The following is a 26078-nucleotide window of genomic DNA, read 5'->3' as shown; positions in this document are numbered from 1 at the left end:
ATGTTTCGTTTTGACAACCTCAAACGAAGAAAAAAGACACAGAAAAAAGAGATTCCTTCGTCGACCGAACCAATTAAACTAGGCACTGCTAGCACTGCCGTGGCTTGAATCAGTACTGTATGGATGGTATTATTTTTTTATGTAACGATAACGATATACGGCACGTCGGCACAGATAGTACTATGGTAGCTTCCTCGAAGAATCACAAAGTTAAGGACTAGAGAGAAAGTGACGGATCCAACATTTATTAGGGAGAGAGAAGCTAGGCATTGCCGCGTGTCTCGATGATGAATTTAGCCAATTGCCTGCTATACAGGTGCCCTTTTATGGGGCCGCTGGGGAATCCATCTCATCATCCAGAAAAGCATCTTCCTTCCCAAGAATTCCAACTTCCGATTTCCGAATCGATCATTGTCGCCCTCATGCAATGCAAGGGTCATGCATTTCATGGGAATCGATGCAACCTGCAATAATTCATTATTTATCTCTCTCTATCTCTATCTATCTATATTTATTTTTATATTTTATTTAACTAATAAAAGAAAAAATATTAAGAAAAAAAAAAAAACACTCGAACGCACACCGACTGACTGACTGACTGGTATATTCGCTCTCTTTATCCAAACAACCCCATATTGTATTTCTAGGTTGTTCCTTTCAGATCTGCATTCAATCACGGATCTGAGACGGGTGGGATTGGTTGAGGTTGTGATTCTGCTGATAACAACCATTTCGATTTCGAAGAATGTCTGCATCATCAAGGGTACATTAGTCATTTATAAGGCTTCTCCAATTCTGCAATTCCTGAGACTTCCCAAAATCAAGGGCCCACACAACGAGATCGTTTCTCAGTCACAAGTGTGACAACTGACAAGCCAGCCAGACCCACAAATCGATGCAGTCAACCGGAAAACGATTTTGTTGGTTACATCCGATATTTCTCGACCCAAGAAGGGTATGTATTCATTTATTTATGAGGGAGGAATCAAGTCTCTTCTTGTTCTTATCAGTCGTAAAGGGCATTAATGGTACTTTGGCTTGACATTTGTTGCGTTTCTTGATTTCCTTCGGAGTCCGGACCCTTTTTTAAAGTTTGAAGGTTCGGTGGAAGCCAACAGCTTCGTGGAGGGAATTTCCCCGCTCGCTCATTGCAGCATTTAACGTTTCATTTGCCATCAGATCTACAGAGCCACAGAGGGGGCTGGCTAAACGGAAAACACAAACGGCGACCAGAAAACCGGAGAGGACCTGGTGTTTGACATTTTCTTATTTTCTTCGCCAGACGAGCCCCTCACCTCCTGAATGGTCGGAAACTGAAACTCCTGTGCTTCATCTGTTTTCGCATATTTTCCATTGTCTCTTTCAGTTTTTTCATGTGAAGTTTCGTTGCTTGTGCTTCAAATTAGGGTAGATTTTGATGGACCATACTTAGAATCTCTTCCGTGTCTTCTCCGTGTCTTTTAAGAATTTAATACAATCACTCGCTTATTTATTCACTCCGTTTCTTCTCTTTGAACTTTAACAAACTATTAGATTTGCTTTACATTTTTCATAATTGGCTTTCTCTCTCTACATGTTATCTAGATTTCTCTCATTGCGGGTCGACTGCAATCTGGTCTATTGAAGCTTTGAATTTCCGATTACAAACCGCAGAGTAGTTGGGACCGTGAGTATCTCCAACTTTTGAAACGTCGTACTAGTTATTACTGACTTCTATCTGGCTTTGAAGAATTGTTCTCAACTTATATTCTCCTATGCAAATTATTATTGATGGCTCGTGGTACCTTTAATATTCTTTATATTATATTTGTGAGAGAAGAGAATGATTCAATTTTAGGAGGAGGAAAAATCCTGCTTATTCGATTTAATTTCGATGGATGTCTTCAGATTTCGTCTACTCTGAAATTGGGTCGGAAGAAACCATGGAGAGCATTTTGTCGACCGTCCTGGAAGCAGGCCAGTCTGGAGGACAATCGGTGTTTACAACAATGAAGTTTGCAGTACTGCCCATTGCAAAGGTTTTCACTATGTGTTTTATGGGATTTCTTATGGCTTCAAAATATGTTAACATCCTACCTGCTAGCGGCCGAAAGCTTCTTAATGCGGTAAGCAGGATGAGCTCTTTCTTGTTCTGTTTCGTGTTTATTTTCTTGTCTTTCTTTTTTACTTTTTTTGGTGGGGGGCGGGGGATGACTGAAAGCAGAGCAAACTCAAAGTTGATATCTACTATGATCTAGTTTGTTAAAACAGCAGAGTGAATTTGTCGTTCACAAAAATGAATCAGTAGTGTGAAAAAAAACCTTCTGTACATAATAGATCAGAGGCTCTCCTCCAACAAAGAAGAATAAAAGAAAGTGGTAAATGGGATTGTGAATTCTTCGAGAATTATCGTCTGTATCTTGGGAAGGAAAGAGAGAACGGTGTGGAAGTTAGAAAAGAAAAGCTGCATCGTGTTTTTCCTTTTTTATACTGACATTTTCCATTTAATTTCATTTACGGAGAAATTTTTTTAAAGCTTCCAGAGTTTTCTCTTCTATAGTTTGAAAACATGAGATAGGGATCAAAACTCTTCAGTATTCATTGATTTCTCCAAACGGCCCTGGTGATTTTCTGGTAAATGGGATAAAAAAAACTCTTAGAGAATGTTTGTTGAGATTGTCTTACCATGAAGGAAAGAGAGAAGGGGGTTTGCATATGGGGAAAAAAAATAGCTGCATGTTTTTTCTTTTTTATACTTATATATTATATCTATGTTCCATTCAATTTCATTTACGGTGAAAAATTTTAAGGTTCTCAGAGTTTCTCTCATATAGAATGAAAATGTGAGAAAGGAATCAAACAATCTAGCCATCATTGATTTCTCCAATCAGTCCTGGTGATTATCAAGCGAAAGAAACAGAATAGGGGAGTAGATTAGCTTTCTCTTCTGTTGAGTTTAACCACCCAAACTGGTGAATTGAAGATAGGATTCATAGTATTTTTATGGAAATGCTTGTTTTAGTAACTTTTCTAGTACTTACATGAGCAGTAAGCAACTAAGAGAAAGGTGCAAAGCTGATAGTGGCTTCGGGTACTTGTAGCTTAAACATGACTAGGTAGTTGTTAGCACACAGTAAAACAGTGTTTAATTCACCCCCCCCCCCCCGCCCCCACAAAATTTTTTTTTTTTGAGGTCTGACAACGTCTGAATAGCCTCTTTTAGGTTTTTATTATAATGTTTACAATTAACAGCATCTTTTTAATGTACAATGCAGTTGGTCTTCTCACTTTTGCTTCCATGTTTGATATTCTCTCAACTTGGACGGGCCATCTCTTTACAGAAGATGCTGGAGTGGTAAGAGTCTGTCCTTTTCTACTCATATTTCTTTATATTAAAGTAAAGCTAGCCCATATTGTGACTGTAACTTTCTTGAACATTATTTTTGTGAAATTTATATTTTGTGTATAGTGTTAAAGCTTATTTTTATTGTGTATAATGCAAATTTTGCTCTTACCTTGATGGTGTTCTTGGGGACACATATTTGTATGGATACTGTTACGAAACCAGTTTCCTGCAATCAAACCGAAGGAAATATAAAAGGAAGGGAAGAGAAAAGAGAGAGCAGCCAATATCATGGACATGGAGGTTGGCTGCAGCTGGAATTAATTACCTAATTGCAGGTCCCTCCTCCATATTTATACATCTTTATTGATAAACATAGCATGAGAACAAAATTATCCCTAACACTGTTCACATTTACATTCACGACACTGTTCACTCGAACAGTGATGTGAATGGCGCCATCAGCCATAAGACCAAAAGTCCCCTTAAAACACTCCTAAACTTACACTGCCCTCTGGCTGGAGCATATACATCACGCATAGGAGCTTATCTGTGACAGCAAGGCTCTAGCCCTTCTAATAACACAAGTTGGAAAAGAAGATAACATACTCAAAACAAAGATTTTCTAATAAATGTTCAAATCATCATTGATAAGGGGGCTGAGTACAACCATGCATATTTGTAGAGCCCTAGTACTTGCTCTCCAGGTTATGTAGAAAAATTGAAACTACTAATTCTATAAATTCTATAACAGAAACTAAATTTGTTGAGAACTGCAACTGGTTCTCAAATCTCAGCTCTAAAAAAAGGAAACAACTTAATGGCAACTAGAACTCAATGAAAATAGAAACAAATAAAATCTTCAACTCTAAAAGAGTGTACTCCAATTCTTAAGCTAGGCCTTATGAAAATCTTTAAATAATATTCCCCCAAGGCCAAAAAAGGGTTTGTTATTGTTCATGTTACAGTTACAGTTCACATGCTCAATATTTCTGGCCCTTCTAGAACACCAGATAGGATGATTTGACCTGGTCCAATTTGTCCAATTGAAGGTGGTTCAGTCCTACCCAGGTTCTATGTCATCAATCTACTTTAATTGATGCAGATCTAACACCGATTTAGCCTATTGTCCTTTGGAATCAACCTAGGGTTGAAAGATCTGGGTATTGGTTTTTTCTTTATTATGTTTATGTGGTCATGGTCCTATTTTATGGACCCACAAATTTAGTATCCAGGCTAAGTACGAAAGGAGGTTAATTAATTAATTTAACTGATCCAATAATGTAAATCCTGTCCAACATATGTTATAAAGGCATAATTGTCTTTTCTGTATGCTCTTATTTTAGTTTAAAGTGTCCCAGTGTAATTGATTTAGTTTCCGATTTCGAGTTAAAGACCAACTTGGAGTGCAAATCAGCTTAAGACTCTAGCGTATTATGCATAAATAGACCCCTCCACTTTATGGTTAGAAGAGAGATTTGAATATTGAATAAAGAAGCACTTTGAGTAATTCCTTGTGTGTGTTTGTAAGTTCTGGTTTGTCAATTGGGAGTTGGAGATCCAAGGCTGCGAAGGGTTCTAAAGGTGAAAAGCTTAGGCACCTGCGATTGGTTGAAGATCAGAGTACAACTTTCATGCCCCATCTGAGTATTCCATTTCCATCCTCAATGCTCATTCGTTCTTTCTCCTTCGGTTCCCAACTCCAATTGAAGTCTGCTGCTTTCTGTAGGAGTAGGACAATCCGGATAGGGACTTGGTAACTCACAGTACCTCTTTTCTCTATTTCAGAGTTTTTTTTTACTTTCAAATTTTCCCTTCGTTCTTTTTTATTCTACAGCTGGCACTTAAAGTCAGATCTTTCTAATTGCTTTCAGGTATTAGCATCATACCTAAGGGATAGGGATGTTGGTGTAGCTCATTTGGTTAGCAAGAATTTTGAGGAAGGCTAGCACTTACTCATTCCAAGTTTACCCTCCCTTCCTTCAATTTTAATTCCTCATTGTGTTTCCATTTTCACCTCAATATTACAACTTTGCCTTTTGTTTTTGTAGAGATCCCTTTATACAAATAATAGAGTCAATACTGGCCTTTTTGTAGAGATCCCTTCCTTCGGTACGGTTCTTGTTTTAGGTACTCATACCGTCGGTATGTATCAAAACCGTACCAAATTGGTACAATGCCAAATTAAGGGATATAAATGTAATTTTACAATGAAAACACTTTACCTTTACCCTATCCATAATTCCCTATTTCAGTTTTTCGTTTCGTCCTTCACTCCTCTTCTTAGATTTATTTGCTTTGTCTCTATTAATATCAAATTATATCAATTGTTTGGTTGTAGTTTCATTAGAATCTTAATGAACTAATAACAAAAGTGGTATGGGTTTGTTCGTACCAAAAGTTTACCGCACTAGATACCGTGTTTAAACCGTTTTTCCGCACTGATTTAATACTGAAGCTGTTTTTGCAAATACCAAAATCGTACCATATTGTGTAAATTTGGTACGGTACGGTTCTGATTTTTGGTATTCAAAGTTGGTACCGTACGGAAACCGTACCGATTGACACCTTTAAATACCATGTTACAAATCTAAGTATCTGCAATTAGACCAACCAGCTAATATCATGGAGATTGGTTGTGGCTAGAGTTAACTAGGTATCTGCGGGCCCCTCCCTATATATATATACACATATATGTTTCATTAACAAACATAACAGGGGGACTAAAATGACCCTAGCACTATTTGTGTGAACAGTGATGTAAAGTGTTAGCTTGAAGATTTGGGTTATCTGGAGACCAAATTTTGGCTGACAGAATTAAATTTCTGACCTCTTTCTTTTTTTAGAAAGACAGAGTAGGCTATTGATGCAGACAAAAGATACTAGTTTATGAGCTCTACCGAAATTGCTAGTGAGTTGTTTCTTTGGCTTTTAACTTTGGTATCAAAAGGATTTAAACTAACTAGAACGTAGAGGGAATATCTAGTGTGTAATTTTTTCCTGTAATTAGATGGATGATAAGGTGGTGAAACTTGATGGGAAGGAGATTCCACAAAGCAAGTATTTTAGATATGTTGGCTCAATCATATCATAAATAAAAAAAGATGATATAGAGGATGGTGTATCCTAAAGAATTAAAATAGGGTGAATGAAGAGGAGAGGTGCATCCAAGGTCTCGTGTGATCAGTGTATTCCTGTAAAGCTCAACGGAGGCCTTTAAATGTCCTTGTACAGAGAAGTGATTTAATCCAGATTGAGGAATTAGAACTAGGGGAAGGCCTAAGATAACCTTATGTGAAGTGGTGAGAAAGGATATGCATAGCTTAGGCCTTATATCCAATAAGGCTCTAACAGAGCTGATTGGAAGGTAAAGATCCATGTAGCCGACTCCATTTAGTTGGGACAAGGCTTCTTCTTCTTCTTGTTTTTGTTGTACCCTGCCTGCTTTAACTTATCAAGTAAATGTACAAAAGCTTATCTTGTTGCTTAAGCAGACATACCTTTTTCATGCCAACTGTTGTAATCGGAATGATGTATTAGAAGTGTAATTATATGTGATTTTCTTACTGCTTCATTGATCTTTTCTTTATTTTCTGTTGATCACATCCTGGGTTACTTTGGTAATACCATGCCACAATAGATTGCCTAGGATTTATGCACATAAGTTGGTGGCTATACTTGCAGTTCTTAAGCATAGTTGAGTGCCCAGCACATTCTGGCAGTGTTTTGTACTGGAGGACAGTGCTGTTATTTGATTTATTTTTCCTTCTGTTTTTTTTTTTTTTTTTTTTTTGGGGGGGGGGGGGGGGGTGGGCGAGAAGAGAGGTGGTTGTTGTGGGGGTACAGGAGGTGTCTTTGCATTTCCATTCTTCTTCTAGAAGGCTGTACCCAGTGCATGAGGCTCTCACGTTTAGCAGGGTCAGTCAACTTTGTATGCAGCCATCCCCCTGTTTCCAGCATGTGAACCAGTAACAAAGCGGTCAAGTGCAATAAGCCAAGCATGGCCTTCTTTGCCATTCTTTTAGTAGTTTCTAGTAATTTATTTATTTTAGTCTCCAGTTTTGGCAAATACTATCTTTCAGTTCATTATTACTGTGTGTTGAATAATGTGACACACATGATTATATTTTTCTATTGCAGGTGGTTTATCCCTGTCAATGTAGTTTTAGCTACCATATCAGGTTCACTAATTGGTTTAGTAGTTGCATCAATCATCCGGCCACCATACCCTTATTTCAAGTTTACTATTATACACATTGGAATTGGTAAGTCTATTGTGGAAATGCAAGTGTTGTCAATTTGAATTATGCCCTGAAGTTTTGTTGTTCAACATTTCAAGTATTTAGAAATTTTCTCTGTCCCCAGTGCTTTTCTTATGATTCAAAGTTCTTGTAATCTTGAAAGTTTTGACTGAAAGATCTTACCATTAATTTTCTTTATCTTCTTATTGGTTTAGCTCTATATTCAAGTTTGGCTTTTATCCATCTTAGGGATTAGGGATCTGTTGAGGTTATTAAAGATAAAACTTATATAATGAGTGGTTAAGTTTCGGGCTGAAAAAGATGAAGTGGTTTAGGATACGGATTAGCAAAACATTAGATTGGAATGAGGTGATCAAAATAGGATGATAAATAAGGATTTCACTGTATGTAAACGTGGGGCATGGGGATTACGGTGGCAGCAGCATGTAAACGTATTTAAATCTATTGACATAAGAAGGTGATTTGAATAACTAATTCTTTTTTTGACACATCTTACTGCACTATTTTCTTTACAGCCTCATGAAATTTATTTATTTATTTATTTTTTAGTTTTGCTTTTTATGAGTTGCTTCTTTATTTAGTAGAAGTTGTGAGTTGTGGTGCATTCTCATATCAGGAAGGAGATCTCATATCTTAAGTTGCATTTGTTTTCTACATGAGATACCTCATAGACTTTACTAAGTCACAAAACAAAGTTCTGGTGTGGCCTAATTTCCTGTAGAACAGTGTGTGCTGCTTTAGTCTCCACCTTATGATAATTTGTAGTTAACCATGTATATGTAATCAAGATATTGTTATTGATAACTCCAACTTAAATTCAGGGAACATTGGAAATGTGCCGCTTGTCCTGATTGCTGCTTTATGTAGAGATAAATCAAACCCATTTGGAGACTCAACCAAATGTACCCAAGATGGGAATGCCTATATTTCTTTTGGCCAATGGGTAGGTCTTAAATCATTCTCATACACTCCTTTAGTTCATTACTTACATTTGGTTTCACTTTTTTGTATTGCTTTAATTATTAAATGATTTATCATACATAAATCTCTGTTATTCCTCACCTATCAGTTTAGGTTATACCCTTTATGGTGATACTTTTGAGGAACATGCTTCTGAGGTTAATAGTTTGGATGGTGTTCATTTAAGAAGCAATTTGTCCCCCCCCCCCAATATTATCTGCTGCTCCTTTTCTTTTCTCTTGCCACAGATTACTCAATACTGGAGCTACAAGCGGAGAAAATCAGAAAAAAATTCAATTATCTCAAAAGAATGTGTTGGGAGCCTGTTGGGTTTCATTTGTGGCTGGAATGAACTTCCTAATGCGCTGTTACATGACAACAAAAACTAAGAGATAAAGGTTTAGATCCAAAAACTCAAGGGAACTAAGTTGAAGAAAATAGGGAGAGAGTAGATACCCCATTTCTGATGGTAGAGTTATAGCTGATCTATGTTCTAGAACTCCCTTTTCTCTTCTTAGATTAGAATTGCATGAAGCTTGCTCCTAACTCTTTGAATGCGAGAATGATAAAAATAGTTTGGGTTTCCAATGGACAAAAAGCTCAGGTCTCCTCAAGTCTGGTGATATTTCATAGACTTTGTAGAACTTTCTATTGCTCTTCCATATTGAGTTGAATTTCTATGTTGCCTAACTGGATGACTTTGTGAACCCAAAAAGATATGATATGAGTGCTGAAGCTAATGCAGCCTTATTGGTACTCCAAAGTCCAAGCAACAATACCTCATCTGAATGTCTTTGGTTAAATCAGCTATTATAAGTGCAAAAATATATGAGCTTAAAGCTGATCCCTTATACAACTCCAAAAAGGGCATAGCCATGCACAAGACTCCTACTACAGTGGGGTCAAAGGAGAGGGTCTTAATCATATGTGATACGGCACTGCATAGGTGTCAATGTACGGGGCCCAAGCAGATATGTATAAACGATGGTTGCTTTAGTGGTATTGACTGAGGTTTGATCCTTTTTAATCCAAATAACATTTAAGCAAATGTTTTTGCATTTGTTATTTGATTTACACAAGATATTACTATGCACTGGAAAACATTCTGCTATTTGGATCCCAAAAAGTAGGTAAAAGATCATCCACAAGGATGGGCAATCCCCAATTCAAGAGGAAAAAGCTATAAAAGTTCATCGGCAAACTTTGATAAAAGCCAAAGGATGGTAAAATTCATTTGGTTTGATAATGCAAAAGTGTTAACATTTTTGAGTGATTTTCACAGCATTTGCATACACCAAATAAAGGTTGACCAGAACATAAATCCTTCAATATGGATCAGTCAAAGCAATCTTGGATTTGTTGGAAATTTGATTTTGTGGTCTTCTAGAATCTAGGTACCAAAATAGGTCTTGTAAAATAAAGTCATTTGACTAGTCAACATTCTTTAAAAAGCAAAACATTTCTCTAGATCAACAGCAGTTTAGTTATAGATGATAATCATTTGTCTAAGAACATAATAAACCAACTGTGAGGTTATGTATACAGGGGCAGCGACCAATTCCAAGATCAATATAAGCTAAATGAATTTTATATTGTTCCAAACTTCCAATAACTTGGTTTTGCATCATTGCTTTTTCCTAGTTCTGTTGTTTTTTTGTTGACCTAATGTGGCTTAATATTGAGTTTTGATGATTTTGGTCTGATTTTTATTTTTGACGACTTGATGTAACTTAATGTTGTTTTTTTATTGATTTCATGTAGTTTAATGTTGATTTTTGATGACTTGACTTGGAAATGATGTCTTTTTAGGTTGGTGCTATTGTCTTATACACATATGTATTCAATATGCTTGCACCTCCACCTGAAGGTACTTTTGACATTGAGGACAGAAATCTCCCTATCAAGGGACCTCCAAAGAATGGCACACCTGAGCAAATTCCCTTGCTGGCACGGGAGCCTGAGTCAACAGATTCAAGTGGCTTGAATAAAGGAACGGTATGGAACAACATTTTGATTCATTATCTTCCATCATCTCATATTTTTTGAAGTGTGCATGGTAGAATATCCCTCAAAATCTTCGAAACAAGACAATGTGCTTGGCATAGAATCTCAAGTCTCAACTCTCAAGCTATAATTTTTGATGATTGGATTATCATTTGAACTTTGTAATATGAACTACGAGCATGTGTAATGTATTCTTAGAATAGTTGAAGTGAGTCTATGATGTAATCAGGCCCAGCCCTGCCAAGAACCACCAGTAAAGGCCTAGCGAAGCCCACAAATTGAGCCCATGCAGCAGCAACAGCTGGCCGAAGGCCCTCGGGGTATTTTGATAATTTTCCATTTGCCTCGTAGGGGTTTATCTTCTTTCCTTGTTTAGTTGAGTCAAAGTCTAATTATGTGAGAGTCCTAGTCTTGCGGAAACCCTAGTTGGAATCTAATTACAAAATTCCTTCTAGATAAGGCTTATTTTATGAAGTTAAATTTTGTTGTCTAGATTAGGTGGCAAGTAATTAGAGTTTTGTTAGTATTCTTTTTTGGGGATAAAGTCTTGTTAGCCATTTGAATGTGTTAATATAACTTATTATTTTGGCCTTAAACCAACTGAAATGACCCAGTGAATCTTGGCAGATAAATACTAATTTTAGCGGGATCTCACAAATTTTTTATATTTCCAGTCATCACAATAGGATTGAAACACCGAAACAAGTCAAAATTTTAAACCTTAGAGAGAAAAGATAAAAGAGTGTGCACGTGCGCGTGTAGACCCCCCCCCGGGGTGTTCTCTCTCCCTTTTCTTTCATACACTTCTCTTTTGGTTGGTAGAACTGTGTAAGGGCTGATACCCCTCAGGTAGAAATTTCTGAATCCATGACGAGGTAGCCCCTGGCTGGCTGACTTCCTTTTATTCTGATAATGATTTTCATTAACTACTAAAACGACTGAAAAAGACAAAGCGTCTACATCCCTTCCCCCATCACTGAAAATCTGTCAACAACCACCATTATCTACCCCCATCCTTCTACTTGGGTAGGGCAGTGATGAAGTCCGTGGAGCCACTCTCCCATAGTCTCTCTGGTATGGGGAGTGGCTCTAATAATCCTCTTGGTTGTTGTTGCACTGAACAATAGTCAGCTACAGCCAGCCATCCCTGTGACTGCACCATAGGTTTAGTGGACTAGGATCACTTGCAGATCAAGGCATCCCGTGCTTTCGATCATCATTTCCGCAATTTGAAACACTTGATTTAATTATGGGCTCTTGCTTATCTTTTATGTGAAGATGCAATTCGACTAATAAACCAGATACCTGATTGAAATTACGTTCTCTTGCTCATCTTTTATGTTATGATGCAATTAGACCAATAAAGCAGATGTCTGAATGAGGTTATGGTCTCTTTGCTTGTCTTTTGTTTTGTAATGCAATTCAACTAATGAGTAATGAGTAATGAGGTGTAGTCATTGAACTTGTATTCCTTCCAGTATTTCACAATTCCATGAGATAGCACATGGATATCCTCTCTCTTTTCTCCCTTTTTTTTTTCTTTTTTTTTTTTTGGGGTGGGAGTGGGGGGAGAGGGTGAGAATGAAAATCTCTATTTCAAATAATGGCCTATAAGTTTATACTTTGCGCATATGCTTATCTGGACACATGATTGGTCAACTTTTGGATGATTTGAACTATGGATTTGCCATATTTCTTTTTAAACTTGTGACCACTTAACAGTTAACACTACAGTGAAATCTATTGATTGACATGCTGTGCTTTTTTATGCAGATTAAAAAGTTCTTGTGTTTCCTATATGAAAAGTTGAAGCTCAAACAAATTCTTCAGCCACCTATCATTGCTTCTGTAAGTTTAAAGTTTTAATTTGACAATATGACCAATTTTTTAGGGAATAGATCTTTTTTTTTTTTTTTGGGTATATTTGAGAATGGTGGTTTCTTGTTGCTGCTCCTGCTCCTGTGGTTGTAATTTTTTGTTTCAGCTGTGAATGGTATGACAGTAATCTGCATTGGCATTTTCATGCAAATAGAGTTATTTCACCACATGACGGTAGTCTCCATCAATTTTACTCTGTTACTCTAACAAAATTTGAGGCATGGAGACGACCCTTCCACTCAATCCACTCTCTAGAAGCTTATTGTGGATTGGGTGTGACTCTCGAACCAGCTCTAATATCATCCCCTAGTTTCCTTCCTAGTTTTCCTCACGTCTATTTTAACGCCTCTACATGTGGCTTCTCAATATGAAACCTCCTAACTGCCTAATACACTGGCTATACATTCGATTGTATGGCTTTCCTATAGAATTTTATTTAATCTGTGAAGCAATATTTCGATCATGCACTTCTTCACTTCATTTGTATCACTTCAATCCTCTATGTAACTTCGTCTTCTATGTTGTCTTTCTTTCAATTCATGATTAATGTCAGATATCTAAAGGATGCACCTTGTTGTTTCTCTTTTTCCTCAACCCACCCCATGTTTTTGTGTCCTTTATAGTGTGACTAAATTAAACATCTTAAATTTTATCTTCACTCAACTGATTTTAAAGTCTCTTAGTTCCAAGGTTGACATCCATAGCTTTGGTTTAGTGTCAACATTTGCTTGTCTCATCCACCAAAATGGTATCATCAGCAAAGAACACGCATCATGGAATCTCGTCTTGAAAGCTCTTGGTTGCAGTTAGAGAAGTACCCCATTTCATATACCATAAAAAGGGATCAATTAGGAGGTTATAGATCCCTTTTACTCCCAAGGCAAGGTTTCAAAATTTACCTGGCCAACATCAAGGAACCGTTTGTACGTTGTTGCATAACCTGACCAATAGACGCCACAGAAGTCTTCGCGACCTCATACATCACATAAATTACATCCACATATTGTTTGATACCCCTTTCCACTAGAACATGGTGGAGCAAATCTTTAGGCACTCAACCATAGGCTTTATGTAGGTCAATAAAGACCATATGTAGATCCTGCTATCTTTATACCTTTCCATGAGCCTATTCAATAAGTAAATAGCTTTTGCCATGAATCTACCTAACATAAAGCCAAATTAGTTCACCAATATACTCTCAAAAGTGTCTGACTAATACTTCTTTCTCTTATCAGACTGGCTTCTCTTTTATCATACAGGCTTCAATAACATTCTCCCTGTCACCAACTCATTACACGGAACAATGACCATTGGTATTATTTGTCTCTGTCTGTGTTGGAAATTGGAATACCATTTCTCTTCTGCATGTTCAGGGGTTTTGAGAAATCCAAACATCACAGATAGATATAGATGAAAGAAGTTATGTCAGGTGTCCATTCATGAGGAGGGGCTGGGGGAAGCTTTAGAAAAACTGCTTAGTCTCATGTAGCCAATAAATCCATAATATGGGGCTTATAGGATGGCCCAGTTATCTAAAAACTCGGAATTACTTTGCCTATGACCCGTAACCCATTGGGAGCTTAAATTTGGGCCCCATTTATTGAACCACGGGGTCAACTTGACTTAAAAAATGAACCATTCCAAATCCCTCCCCACAAACACATAAAAAACAAAAAGCAGAAAAAAAATATAAAAAAGGGATAATTACTGTTGCCCCCTGTATTATGGCTTTTTTACTAAAAAGAACCCTACTCTTTATGAAATTACTGTTGCCCCCCTCAGTTCTAATAGTGTTAAGTGAGCATTAAGGTTGAATGTTTAATGTCTATTTTGCCCTTTTATAATTAAGAATACCAAAGAAAATGTTATCTTCATTTAGAAAAAACTCATATGAAATAATTTTACATGTGTATTTTAATTATTTTAAATTAAAAGAAATAAAAAAATAAACACCCTATTGGTAGTGGGACTTTCTAAAATTGTTAATGTCAAATTAGACAATAAATAAATAAATAACAATCTATTGGAAGTAGAAACTTCTTAAATTGATAACATTAAATTAGAAAGTTAAAAAAAAAATTAGGAATTACTAATTTCTTATTACCAAATTGAAAAGTACATATATAAATTTGAAAATGAGTTTCCCTTGATTTTCTCTCTTTCTTTTGACTAGAAAAGAAGATTGTTTAATTAGGTTGAAGTTTTCCCTAATTACTGAGGATAGTAATGTCATTTGATAAAGTATAAATAAGTAAGATAATACTATAGGGTTAATTTGGGATTTTAAAATAAATAAAATATGCCATGTCATCATTTAACTAACGAAGTTGAACAGTAAGGGGGGAATAGTAATTAGAAGCAATGTTGAAGGTTGAATTAGTAATTTCAAAAAGTACAAGGGATAAATTAGTAATTAAGCTATAGTACAGGGGGACCATGGTAATTATCCCTAAAAAAATTTAAAAAAGAAAACAAAAAAACTCTTCTTCCAAGGGATGTGTCCTGCTCAAGGGGGGTAATGTTTGCTTGTCATATTCAGCGTTTGGACCATGCTTTTTGAATCATCTTACCTTAAAAAATTAATTAAAGCAAGTTGCTTATGCTTACTGGATCATATGTTTCCTAAATTCTTTCAGAATGTTCCCGTTGGAGAAAATTTTGTTCTAAGCACTAGGCTTGGAGCCAAGAGACAGAGAGGCTTGGTTAATTTGTTAAAAACTCTTAGCGAAGCTTATACAACCACCAGAGCTATATCAAAAAATTAAGGAGCTGATTTTGACTGATCAAGCAATTGTTTTGAAAGAAGGATTAATAGTTATTAAAATCAGGAAAAAGGAAAAATAGTTAGTGTTTGAGTGTTTCAAACTACTGCCTGGTTGGGGAAAAGTGCCTAGATTGATTTCATTCATTTTAGGCAGTTACATGTCCAGATCAAACCCACAACCCCCACCCCCCTAAAAAAAAAAAAAAGAAGAGATGGAGAGAGGAGAGTGGGGCAGTTCCAATCGAACCACATCTTATAGCTGGTATTGTCTTGTTTCGGTATGATTCATGGAATTTCCTGATTTTACTTCCTTGACAGATAAACCCAAATGTCCAAAAGAATTGCCGAAAACAGCCATGTAGTGGACCAACTTACTGATTAGACAGCTTATTATTATGTGAATGAATGACCATACCACTCAGATGCCTTTTTACACTTATCTTTTTGTGGTAGTAAGTTTTTACCTGAGAGATATCCTTATATAATTGTTAATATAATATACAGATAACTTACTTTTTTTCCCCGCTGAGAAGGTTCAAGCAATTTTTGTCCTTTGGTGCAGATCTTTGCAATGATAATGGGTACCATACCATTCTTGAAGCATTTGATCCTTACTGATGATGCACCACTCTTCTTCTTCACAGACAGCTGCATTATTCTGGGGTATGTTGTATTCTCTTGGTGCTAATGACTATTACTTTTGTGATTAGTCCCGTAACACTAACTTAAGGGCAATTGCTTTCTTCGGGTTTTCCTCTCTTCTTCTTCTTCCCCTTTTTTTCCCTTTTTTTTTTTTTTTTTTTTTTTTTTTTTTTTTTTTTTTTTTTTTTTTTTTTTTTCCGGGTGGCTGTTGTTTGGCGTGGGGGTGGGGGGGTTTGATGTGCACCTGTAGAGGGGAGCAGAAGTGTGGGTGGAATGGTTTTTTCTAACTCTTTCTTCCTCCTCCCTTATCTCTACATATGGCAAGGCTGGAAGGACAACTTCAATTGATTTTGGTAAGTGGCTGGCAAGGGAACGTGGGGATCCCAGTAGCAGTCACAGGTGGGATTCTGGGAAGAGAAAAGCTTCTGTCTAGTGGTGGAAGCAGAGTATGCTAAAAAGCTCCAAAGGGGTACATTGTACATATAATGAGCATAGATCTATAGTTTTGGATTATTTGGGGCCTCAAGATGGGTACTTTTCCTTTCACTACTGGTTTGCAGTGTGCTCAAATATTGGATTTACCTTGGGTTTATTGGATTCAAATATTGGCCAGGTGATTAGCTGATATTTTGGGCCTCCTGTTGTTGAGTTACACTTGGTGCTTTGTTATTGACTGCCACTAAACAGGATGGAATGGTGGGAGAACAAATGGGGACGGCAATTTGTAGGGTGTGTAAAAAGCCCACCCTGCTAGGAGGTGTCAAATTCAAGCCTCAGTTCTCAGCTTCCGTCTCCCACCTTAGAATAGATTACCCATAATTAGAAGTATGGAATGATGAATGTGGTTTGGATATAGCCCCTAGCCTTAATCGACCCACTTGAACGAACCCATTATCTGATTCATCCGTTAGGTATGAAAATTTAACCCATAATAATCCAGCCGTTAAAATATCTTGATATTAGATTAGATATTAGACACTCAAGTAAAATGTTCACTGTTAGCAATTGATATCAGAAGACAAACAAGAGAAGAAAAAAGAACGGGAACATCTCTGTCAAGTCCCTTCTGATCCTTATTCCCCAAATCTCTCCTTTCCTTTTTTAGGAAAAGTAAAATCCTGGTAAAAAGCCAACTTAAACCTGAGTTTTTAATTAATGTTTACCAAACCCCTCTATTGATGAGGTCCATGAGGAATAGAAGGCAAGCACAATGACCAGAGCACCTTGCGAGTGGAGAAAGGCAAGCAAGCTGGGAAAAGGAGTTGGGAATAGAGCCTGAGGAGGCCTACGAGGGAATAAGAATGGATGGTCTAGGGGAAAACGAGGAGCCAAAAGGGGGGGGCGCTTACATGTTGGGTAGAGGGGAGAGAGGGTCAAGGGGGGAAGAGAAGGAGATGGATGGACAGGGTGGGAGACAAAGGGGTTAAGGGGGCTTAGATTAGGCTGGTAGAAGAACTAAGGCTAATGGGCTCCCGATGGCTTTGTCAGACTAGGAAGAAAATGGGATGGTTGGGAAAGCGCATTTTACATAAAGTCTAGTGTGGGTTAGTCTCCAACGATTTTATGGTAATTCATCAAAACAGATTCATTTACCGGTCTCCATTCCCCGTCTCACTTAACTACCTAGGAGTCCTTAGATGCATTCCCTCATTTCTTAGAAAGAATAGTTTGAGGAGAGATGGTGAGGCGGATGTTGGGCCCAAGGGGAGGGTTGAGTTAAAGGAGTGAAAGGAAGAAAATGGGTAAAGCAAGAGATGCGCCAACACTGGCTATGAGGAGAATGAGCCAAGCGTGGGATGGAATGGAACGAGGTAGTAAAGTTAAGGGAGAGAGAGGGGGAGGGCAGTAAAATGGGGGTGAGCCTAGGTAGAGAATGGTTAAGGATGGCCTCAGACTCAACCAAGGGAAAGATAAAAGAGATGACAGGTCAGGGGAGAACACAGAGGAAGGGGAGGATGATCAAGGGGATAGACGGCTAGGGCATAGGAATAGGAGGTGACAAGAGGAAGGGGGCAATGGGAGGTAGGGAGATGGCAAGGGGGAAGAGGGGGGGGGGGCAATGAGGACTAGGTAAAAGATAGAGGCAGCAGAATCTTCGATGGGAGAAGGGTTACAAAGCAATTGGGGTTCAATGGGAAAAGGGCTATGTCAAAAACTATGGATGGGTTACTTGGGTGAAAGGTAGAGAGGAGGGGGAGCACCGGGAAAGATGGCGGAAGAGTGGGCGGGAATGCTTTTACGGCACTGGGAAAGCTTGGAATGCCACAGCTGCAATCTGCCACACCATCAACATCACTAGAGAATTTTGCAAACTAGAGCAAGCGCAAGGAACAGGCAAGGGGGCAACAACAGCTAGTTGAGAATTTTTTGAGTTGGATTGGTGCCCGAAGGATCTTTAGGATAAACACAAGGGAAGTGTCCAGTTGAATTCCACGACCTGTTTTAAGCAGTGGCCATTGTCTTCAGTAATGGAGATGGAAGTAGGAGAGGAGCATTAGCAGAGACATCAATGCACAGCCATGCAAACGCAAGCCTTTCTTTCCACATGGTTTCGGCATCAAAGAAGAGTGGGGTTCCTAGGGCGGAATCCAAATACTCAGTCCCTCAGCATTCAAGTAGTCGAGGGGTAAGCATGGGAGGGAGACCCAAAGCAGTGGGGAGATGTGGCTTTCTTGAGAAAGAAGCAGCTTGCAATGCCATTTCTTGAGGAAGAGAGGTCTCTTACTGACTACCCATGCCCCATGTTCAAAGGGCCCTATATAGGTCTTCTTCATCAGAAAATTAGAATAGGAAGAAGGTCTGATTGAGTAGGATGGTATCCAATGAGCCAGAGGGCTTCCATTCCTTAGCTACCAAGGTTGGTCTTGACAATGTGGAAAGGGGGTCTCGAACCTAAGTGGCCTACAAGGGACGTGCTCCACTTTGAGGCTTCTTCATCTAGAACACCATGATGCAATCATAGATCGACCCCCCCCCTCTCAGGGACAAACCTAAATTAGGCCCCGAGGCCCACCAAGCAAGCCAGCCAAATCCTAGTATGGAGGTATTTTGGGCATTTTAGGGGCAAAACCTAAAGTAGGCGCTGAGGCTCACCCAAGCAAGCTGGCCGAACCCTAGTACAAGGGTATTTTGGGCATTTTAGGCCCTTTTGCAATTCTGGGATCCAAATTCCAGAATTCTAGCAGTCCTTGTCCCTTGTAAATTCTTTATTTGAGTTGTGATTCAGTTGGTTTCATTGGTTAAGTTGTAGTTAAGAACTTAAGATAAGACTCTTTTCTACAAGACTAGTTCCTATCTTTTTGGAGTTTTTTTTTTTTTTTTTTTATGTTGAATTTGTCTTTATTAGTTGTTGTGATTTACTTAGGTAAGGAGTCCTTAAAAGAGGACTTTTATAGACAAGTTAGTCTTTTATTTCAAGAAGAATTCCTTTGATTTAGGTGGTTGTTAATTAGTTGGTCTCTTAGCTTATAGGGGAAACCCTAGTTTAGTTGGTCTCTAAATCTTAGTTGAGTTTTAGTCAAGTTCTTCTTTTGAAGTAAAGGCTATAAATATGCCTCATTGCTTATTGTAATTTTGAAGTTTGATTATTGAATGAAAAGTTTACTGAGTTAGAGGACTGGGTTCCTGTTGAGGGAGCCTCGGCGGATTTTAGTAAAGCTCTTCTTCAATTTTCAGCACCATTCTGAATTTCTGGCAAGTGTTCTTCAAGTATCCAAGTAGGTAAAGCAACCACAGCCCTCCCCCTCTCTTGCCTACCCATGCATGGCATCTCCACCCCTTCCCCTTCACCCCCACCCCCTGCCCTGTGCAACCCTAGTTCCCCTCCCCCCTTGCTGCCATGACCTAGCAGCAGCCTTCCCCACCCCCTGTAGACATTCCAGGCCCCTCCATCCTTATGACACCCTAACCATTCCCTAGCCCCTCCCCTGTTGTGCACAAGCCCTCCTACCCTGCCTTCCCCAACTCTCTCAGCCCTCTCTCTCTCTCTCTCTCTCTCTTTGTTTCTTTTTCCCTGCAGCAAGCTGGCAGCAGTAGTATCTCTCCCATGTTAAGTCTCTAATCCCCACCCCCTTGCCTTCCTTTCCCTCCTATTTGGATTATTACGCCTCCTCCCATCCTTACCCTTAATTCCATCTAAAACCAAACAACCTAACACTTCTAAAAATCTACACTTCATCTTCTTCATTAAATTTCTACAACTCATCTTCAACCTCTAGACCTAAACCCTAGCTCTGCCTAAACCCTCACCAACACTCTAAATCAATTAGGAATAAACCTAAAATTACAAAAACAGCAATAACAGTCTCATTCTCCCACCCAACCGAAACCGTAAATCCCTATTTTTCAAACCTCTCTTGTTAAAATCAGATCTGGAATCAGCATTACGGGAAGATCTCCAGTTATAAAACCGTCTCCCCTCTTACCCTAAACCTGGCCGAACCTTCCTAGACCCCTATCAAATCCTTGAGAACCGCAATACCCACCCTAAACATCTCAGAATATTAGTTCTCTTTGCTGGAAGATTCTGGGCACCCTAAAATTGGGTTTACATTACACCATCTGGAAAGAACACGATGATCTGACCCTCGATAATGGCAGGGGGGAATCAAATGCAGCAGAGGGTAACCAAGTTTGGGTGATTGGGAAGGCAAGGTGAAGACAGAAGACCAAGAGGAAGAGGGTGGAGAGGGGGGTGGAGCAGCGGTGGTTGGAGGGAGGAGAGGGGAATTTTGGCCCCATTGGGAACACATTCTCTGTTTATTTCTTTGATTCATCATTTATCAGCTTATTTAATTGAACATTTCTGTGTAAACACACATATGAGTGGACTGTACCCAATTTGTTTAAGTGACTTGTGCTTTTAAAGCTCAGATAAGCATATTTCAACTTCTATTGATTCTCTCACTTCGGCATGTGGCTACAGGGATGCAATGATACCATGCATTTTACTAGCTTTGGGAGGTAATCTTGTGGATGGTATGTTCTTTATTACCCATCTTCTTATGACTATTAACTTTTTGTTTTGTATCTATGAGATACCAGATTTCAGAGACATGTATAAGACACAACATACAGACACCTCTTCTGAGATGTTTTGCCTCAGTATGGAGTCTTGAATTCATCAAAAACACCTTGGCAGTGGGCTGCACACCTAAATGACATATTGTTGTTTCCTTCTTGTAGGACCAGGTAGTTCAAAGCTTGGATTCAGAACAACTGCTGCCATTGTTTTTGCTCGGTTGGTGTTGGTCCCTCCTGCTGGGCTAGGCATTGTTATGTTGGCTGATAAGCTTGGGTTCCTCCCACCTGGTGATAAGATGTTCCGATTTGTTCTCCTCCTCCAGCATACAATGCCAACATCTGTGCTTTCTGGTAAATTAAACATCCCCCAGACACTAGCACAAAGCACGCTTGAGTAAATACAGTATATAGCATCGGAATGGTAGTTACCTATTATTTGTTATTATGGTTTTACAGGAGCTGTTGCTAGTTTAAGGGGGTGTGGAAAGGAAGCTGCTGCTGTACTGTTTTGGGTTCACATATTTGCAGTCTTCTCAATGGCTGGGTGGATTGTTCTGTATCTGAGCATTCTATTCTGATTCAAGAGGTTCAATGGCGCCGGATAGCATTTGTTGTTCTGGTCTGACGTTAATTTATGCTGATAGCATTGTTGAGAATCCGGTGATCAGAGGTGTTTTATTCTTCCAGTGTTGTATAGTAGAACTTGCGAGCCTCTGAAGGGGCTTTGAGCTGTGTACTCTTTATAAAAGAAAAGGGGTGTTGTTGTCTTGTTGAGCCATGTCGAGTGGAATTTTGAAGAGGCCCCACTTCAGGAAAAACAAAAAAACAACCAAAAAAAAAAAAAGGGAGAAAATTTCAGGATACTCCTAAATAAATAGTGAAAATCATAGACCCCAAAAATATATTTAATTGTCAGGCACTCTTCAAATATTTCTTAAAAATGGTAACTGTCTTTTCTGTAAGGATGGTAAATTGAATTAGAGAAAAGGACGAATATATCATCAGTAATATTTTGTTAAAAATTAAAATAATTATTTTATTTTATATATTACTATTATATAAAAATGCATATTTTCGTTTGTGGCAAATTTTCATTGGACAAATTATTCTTTTTTAATAAAATTTATTTTTCATGATATTATTTTTTATTTTTTATTTTTTATAAGTTCATATTATCATATTTTCAAGGGTAAATATTATTTACACCCCTCTTAGCTGAATAAATACCACTTAGACCTTCTTTCAGTTGGATATTGTCATTTATTTTTCCTTTTAGTGGATATTGTCACTTATTTTCCCTCTTACCTAATAAATATATCAAAAACATTTCATTAACTTTTTCGATTAAATTTAAATTTTACTGTCAAATATTTTCTAAAAACTCCAAATTACAAAATATTTTTTAGTTTAAACTTTAAATTATCATAATCATGATAGTGCAAATGATTTGCTGAAATTAAAATTTTAATTTTAAATTCTAAATTCTTTTTTTTTTTAATCTTCAGTAGTTTTGTATTTATTTTATTTTTTTCAACCAATCATTTGGTATATATGTGCTGTTAAAGATGTTTAAACATATATATATATTTTTCAAAAAAAAAAACATACATATATATAATACTTAAAAGAGAGTAAATTTCATTTACACCCCTGGTTCGTAAACAATGTTTAAATTCTATAAAATTTATTTTATTACATTTATACATCTTTTATTTTGAACTATATAATAACTGTTACCTACTCTTAGAATTATGGTTAAGTGACTAGTCACGATGTATTGTTTTTCTTAAATTCTCAATTTTACTCCTATTTATCTCAAACTCTAAAAAAAATGAACACTGATGGTTTCCAATCTTTTATAAAAATAGTAGTAAATATCACTTACTCCCCTCTTAGTTGATTGCTTGAACCCCTTTTAATTGGACAATATTACTTACATCCTCTCTTATCTAGCAAAGGTATAAAAAACCTCCCTTCTGTTAATTTTTTTCATTAAGTTTACTTTTACCGTTAAACATTTTCCTAAAACCCCGAAATACACAATTGAAAATTTTAGTTTAAACCCAAAAAAAAATATTCCTAAGTAGAAAGAACCACTTGGGTTTGTGTTATTTAGTTCGGTGTTCTGTTTTATAAAGGGGATATTTGTGTTTATTGGGCAAGTATGCTAGATTTTGTTTGATTTGTGATTGGGTGGCAACCTCTGTGTGTCAACGAAATGCTTTCTCTGTATTTCCGGCTAACCGGGAGGGAGGGTTGGTTACATGCAGAGGGAGGCGTTTGGTAGTTTTCGGCAAGTGTAGGAAGAATATCGATGAAGGGAGAACCCTTCAACCACATAAGGGTTGAGTATAAGATGAGACACAAGGGTTGTTTAGTAAATTAATATTAAGAGGGTACTTCAATCATTTCATTTTGGGACTTAACTAAGACTAACTGGATTATGTGTAAATTCCATGTAATATTAGAGTGAGTTTTTTTTTGTAGAAATATTAGAGTGAGTTAGTTACATGTACTTTTTTCCACTTAAGAGAAGCAACAAGAGTTTCAATGAGTGACACTTAAAAAACTCAACAACATTTCTTTTGTTTGAAAGTTGTTGGTTGCACATATACAATTCCTCCACAAAAACATTTTATTATTATTATTAAGAAAAAGAATGCCATCATAGGCATATGCCTTGGCTGTATATCCTATGGATAACATGCCTAAAGTGTCCCGTGGCAAGTCAGGTATGTACTTAAAAGAAAACAAAAATACCATTAAATGGGATATGCTGAAATTCTATGGAACTGCTGCTCATGCACATTCAGCATGGGGATCTTATCTGATTGAATTTATATATTAAGTCTGATATGGCGACTATTCTAAAATATCTTTCATAACATCGTTCAAAAGGAATCCAACTAATATATTTTCATGGTGATCAATGCACTGTTACATTCCCAAAACCGACACGCAATTGGGTTATCTGCAGTGGTTCTCAACAAACTGCTCCAAATATCCGTATATTCAGTGGCGTTACGAAGGAAAACGCCACTTGAATGTTACCGACAATTTCCGAAAAAACGCCACTAATATGTTGACAGTTACCGATGGTTTCCAAAAACCGTCACTAAATTCCTAGTTCTTTCATTCCTCCTTCATTCTTCTTTCATCTTCCATCAAGATCGCGCGGGGTTCATGAGTTTTTATTAATTAGTGGCGGTTTATAAATGTGTATTATTAGTGACGGTTTATTATAAACAAAATCACCACTAATTAAACGTCGTTAATTGTCATTTTTCTTGTAGTGAGCATTGTAGTGGTGAAATTTGATGGAGAAAAAAGGGAAGTGAGGACACAAATGAAGAAAATAGCTATAAATCAATCTCCATATGGTTACATTAACATTTGTGAGGTGTTTGACCAAAGGCTAAAGCCAGTAAGTTGTAACATGTGTCGTACAAATCAGATTAGTACAGTTTACAGCAATAAGCACGTCTAGTGAATAGGTTATGTATTGCACAAAGGACATGATACCATAGTGTATACTTTTGTCTCTCTATCTTGATTGTTTTTTAATTTGTTTTTGCATTCTCAATTAATTCATTGCTGACCTCCCACAATCAACAACGACCATGAGGAAATAAGGCCCCAAAAGTGAGATACTTCAAATCATGAAAGTAAATAGATAATAATAGAAATATTCACAAAATCCTATCATTGCTTGGAGTTTTTTTTTTTTTTTTGTTTGTTTCTTAAATCAAACAAACAACGGGAATAAGGACGCTTTTTGGGTTGGCCCCTTTCGTTTTGTTCGGTTTGGCTAAAAGAAAAAAATGACGCTGAAACCATATAATTATATCAAATTAACAATCAAGAGAACATACACAACAATTGCTTAAGACTAAGAAGCACCTCTTTGTCCTTCATCTTCCAGCAGTTACATTTCTTGTTGATCTTCTTCATCTTCAAAGCATCTAGCAGTTTTGCCAAACTCCACCGTCCAACATCAGCACAGGAAGGAACAAAAACCGGCACCTGGGCATTAAATTTGAACATGGAAGAAGTGGAAGTGCACCAAGGAAAAAACATTGAAGGACAAAAAAGAACCACTAAACTATTCAAGGCAAATTCAAAGGTGTCTACTTATAGCATCGAAGGTTCAGGTTCATCTGGGGAGAAGAGGGTAGGAAATCACCACTGTACTCTCACCTCTCATAATGGCATTCTTCTGCATTTCAGAAAGCATCGTTTCTCCATCCGGCTCAACATTCAACCCTTGAAGCCCATCACCCATGTCCACTAATCTGAAAGAGGAACCAAGAGTCTCTTCTGGGTTCTTCAGGAACTCATCTGGCACCCCGAGATACCATTGAAGCCCTTGAATTACATTCATTGGAAGCCTTTTCTCCTTACTCATCAATAGCAGCTTCTTTAGCCTGGTAGTAATATTAGCCCTTTGATCTCTATAAACCACACGCTCTTCTCTGTCAAGATCTATGGCTTCTTGGGTCAATCTAAACCAGGGAAGATTGTAATTTGGTCCTACAAATTCTTCTAAAACAGATGGGTATCGCCTGAGGAAGCTTGAAATTTTACCTCGAACCCCCCAATTTAAATCCGCTTTTGGAGATGGCAGAGATTGAGATCTGCCAATAGGGCTCTTCAGCAATGCAGTTTTTTATGGTGATAAGAGGTTTGAGTTCTGGGGATTTGTGAACAATTTCAATGTAGTCATAGAAGGTGTCCTTCTTCCACCTCATCTTCACATCTACGTAGTTGGATTTTTGGATGAAACTGAAGCTGGTTTGTTCTTCATAGAGAATCAGTGATCGTTGAGAAGCAAAAAGTAGTCTTCTCAGCTTCCTTAGGTGTGATTGATTGAAAACCATGGATGGTACGTGATGCTTTAACAACGCACGAAGAACCACCAGTAACTGGGAGTGACTACAACCAATTGTCACCTAAACAGATGATTCAAAGTATGCATCCCTATGCACCCAACCATCCCTATCCACAATGCCCATTTCCAAACATGTGACCACCACTCAACCACTTCGCCTCTCAAGCTGTATCTTTCCAAACCCTACCCTCTACGATCTTCTAACAATGCCACTATAGATTCTTCCGCGTATTGCCCAGTAATATGATTGCAACTATGAAATAGTACCCCGGCAAGGGTTCTCCGTGCCCTTGAACCTGCATAGGCCAATGAAGAGCATGGGCAACATCAACTAGG

General features: G+C 37.8%; 1 protein-coding gene and 1 pseudogene across 1 annotated transcript; one reads left to right on the top strand and one right to left on the bottom strand.

Moving 5' to 3' along the window:
- The first annotated feature begins 990 nt into the window (after positions 1–990).
- On the top strand, positions 991–21628 carry LOC149023171 (Auxin efflux carrier family protein). The gene is made up of 12 exons (XM_089143725.1): positions 991–1305; positions 1585–1666; positions 1888–2105; positions 3255–3334; positions 7463–7587; positions 8406–8527; positions 10354–10539; positions 12322–12396; positions 15753–15853; positions 20757–20809; positions 21017–21205; positions 21311–21628. The coding sequence occupies exons 3-12, from the start codon at positions 1923–1925 to the stop codon at positions 21430–21432; spliced, it is 1236 nt and encodes a 411-aa protein (XP_088999851.1). The 5' UTR covers positions 991–1305; positions 1585–1666; positions 1888–1922; the 3' UTR covers positions 21433–21628.
- A 3040-nt stretch (positions 21629–24668) lies between these two features.
- LOC149023170 (protein WHAT'S THIS FACTOR 9, mitochondrial pseudogene) lies at positions 24669–26078 on the bottom strand (annotated as a pseudogene).

Source organism: Hakea prostrata, chromosome 2 (assembly GCF_041222555.1).
Source record: "Hakea prostrata isolate BN-2017 chromosome 2, UWA_Hpros_2, whole genome shotgun sequence".
NCBI classification, from domain to species: domain Eukaryota; kingdom Viridiplantae; phylum Streptophyta; class Magnoliopsida; order Proteales; family Proteaceae; genus Hakea; species Hakea prostrata.
Note: the sequence above shows the minus strand (reverse complement) of the source record. Positions and strands in the feature narration are given on the sequence as shown.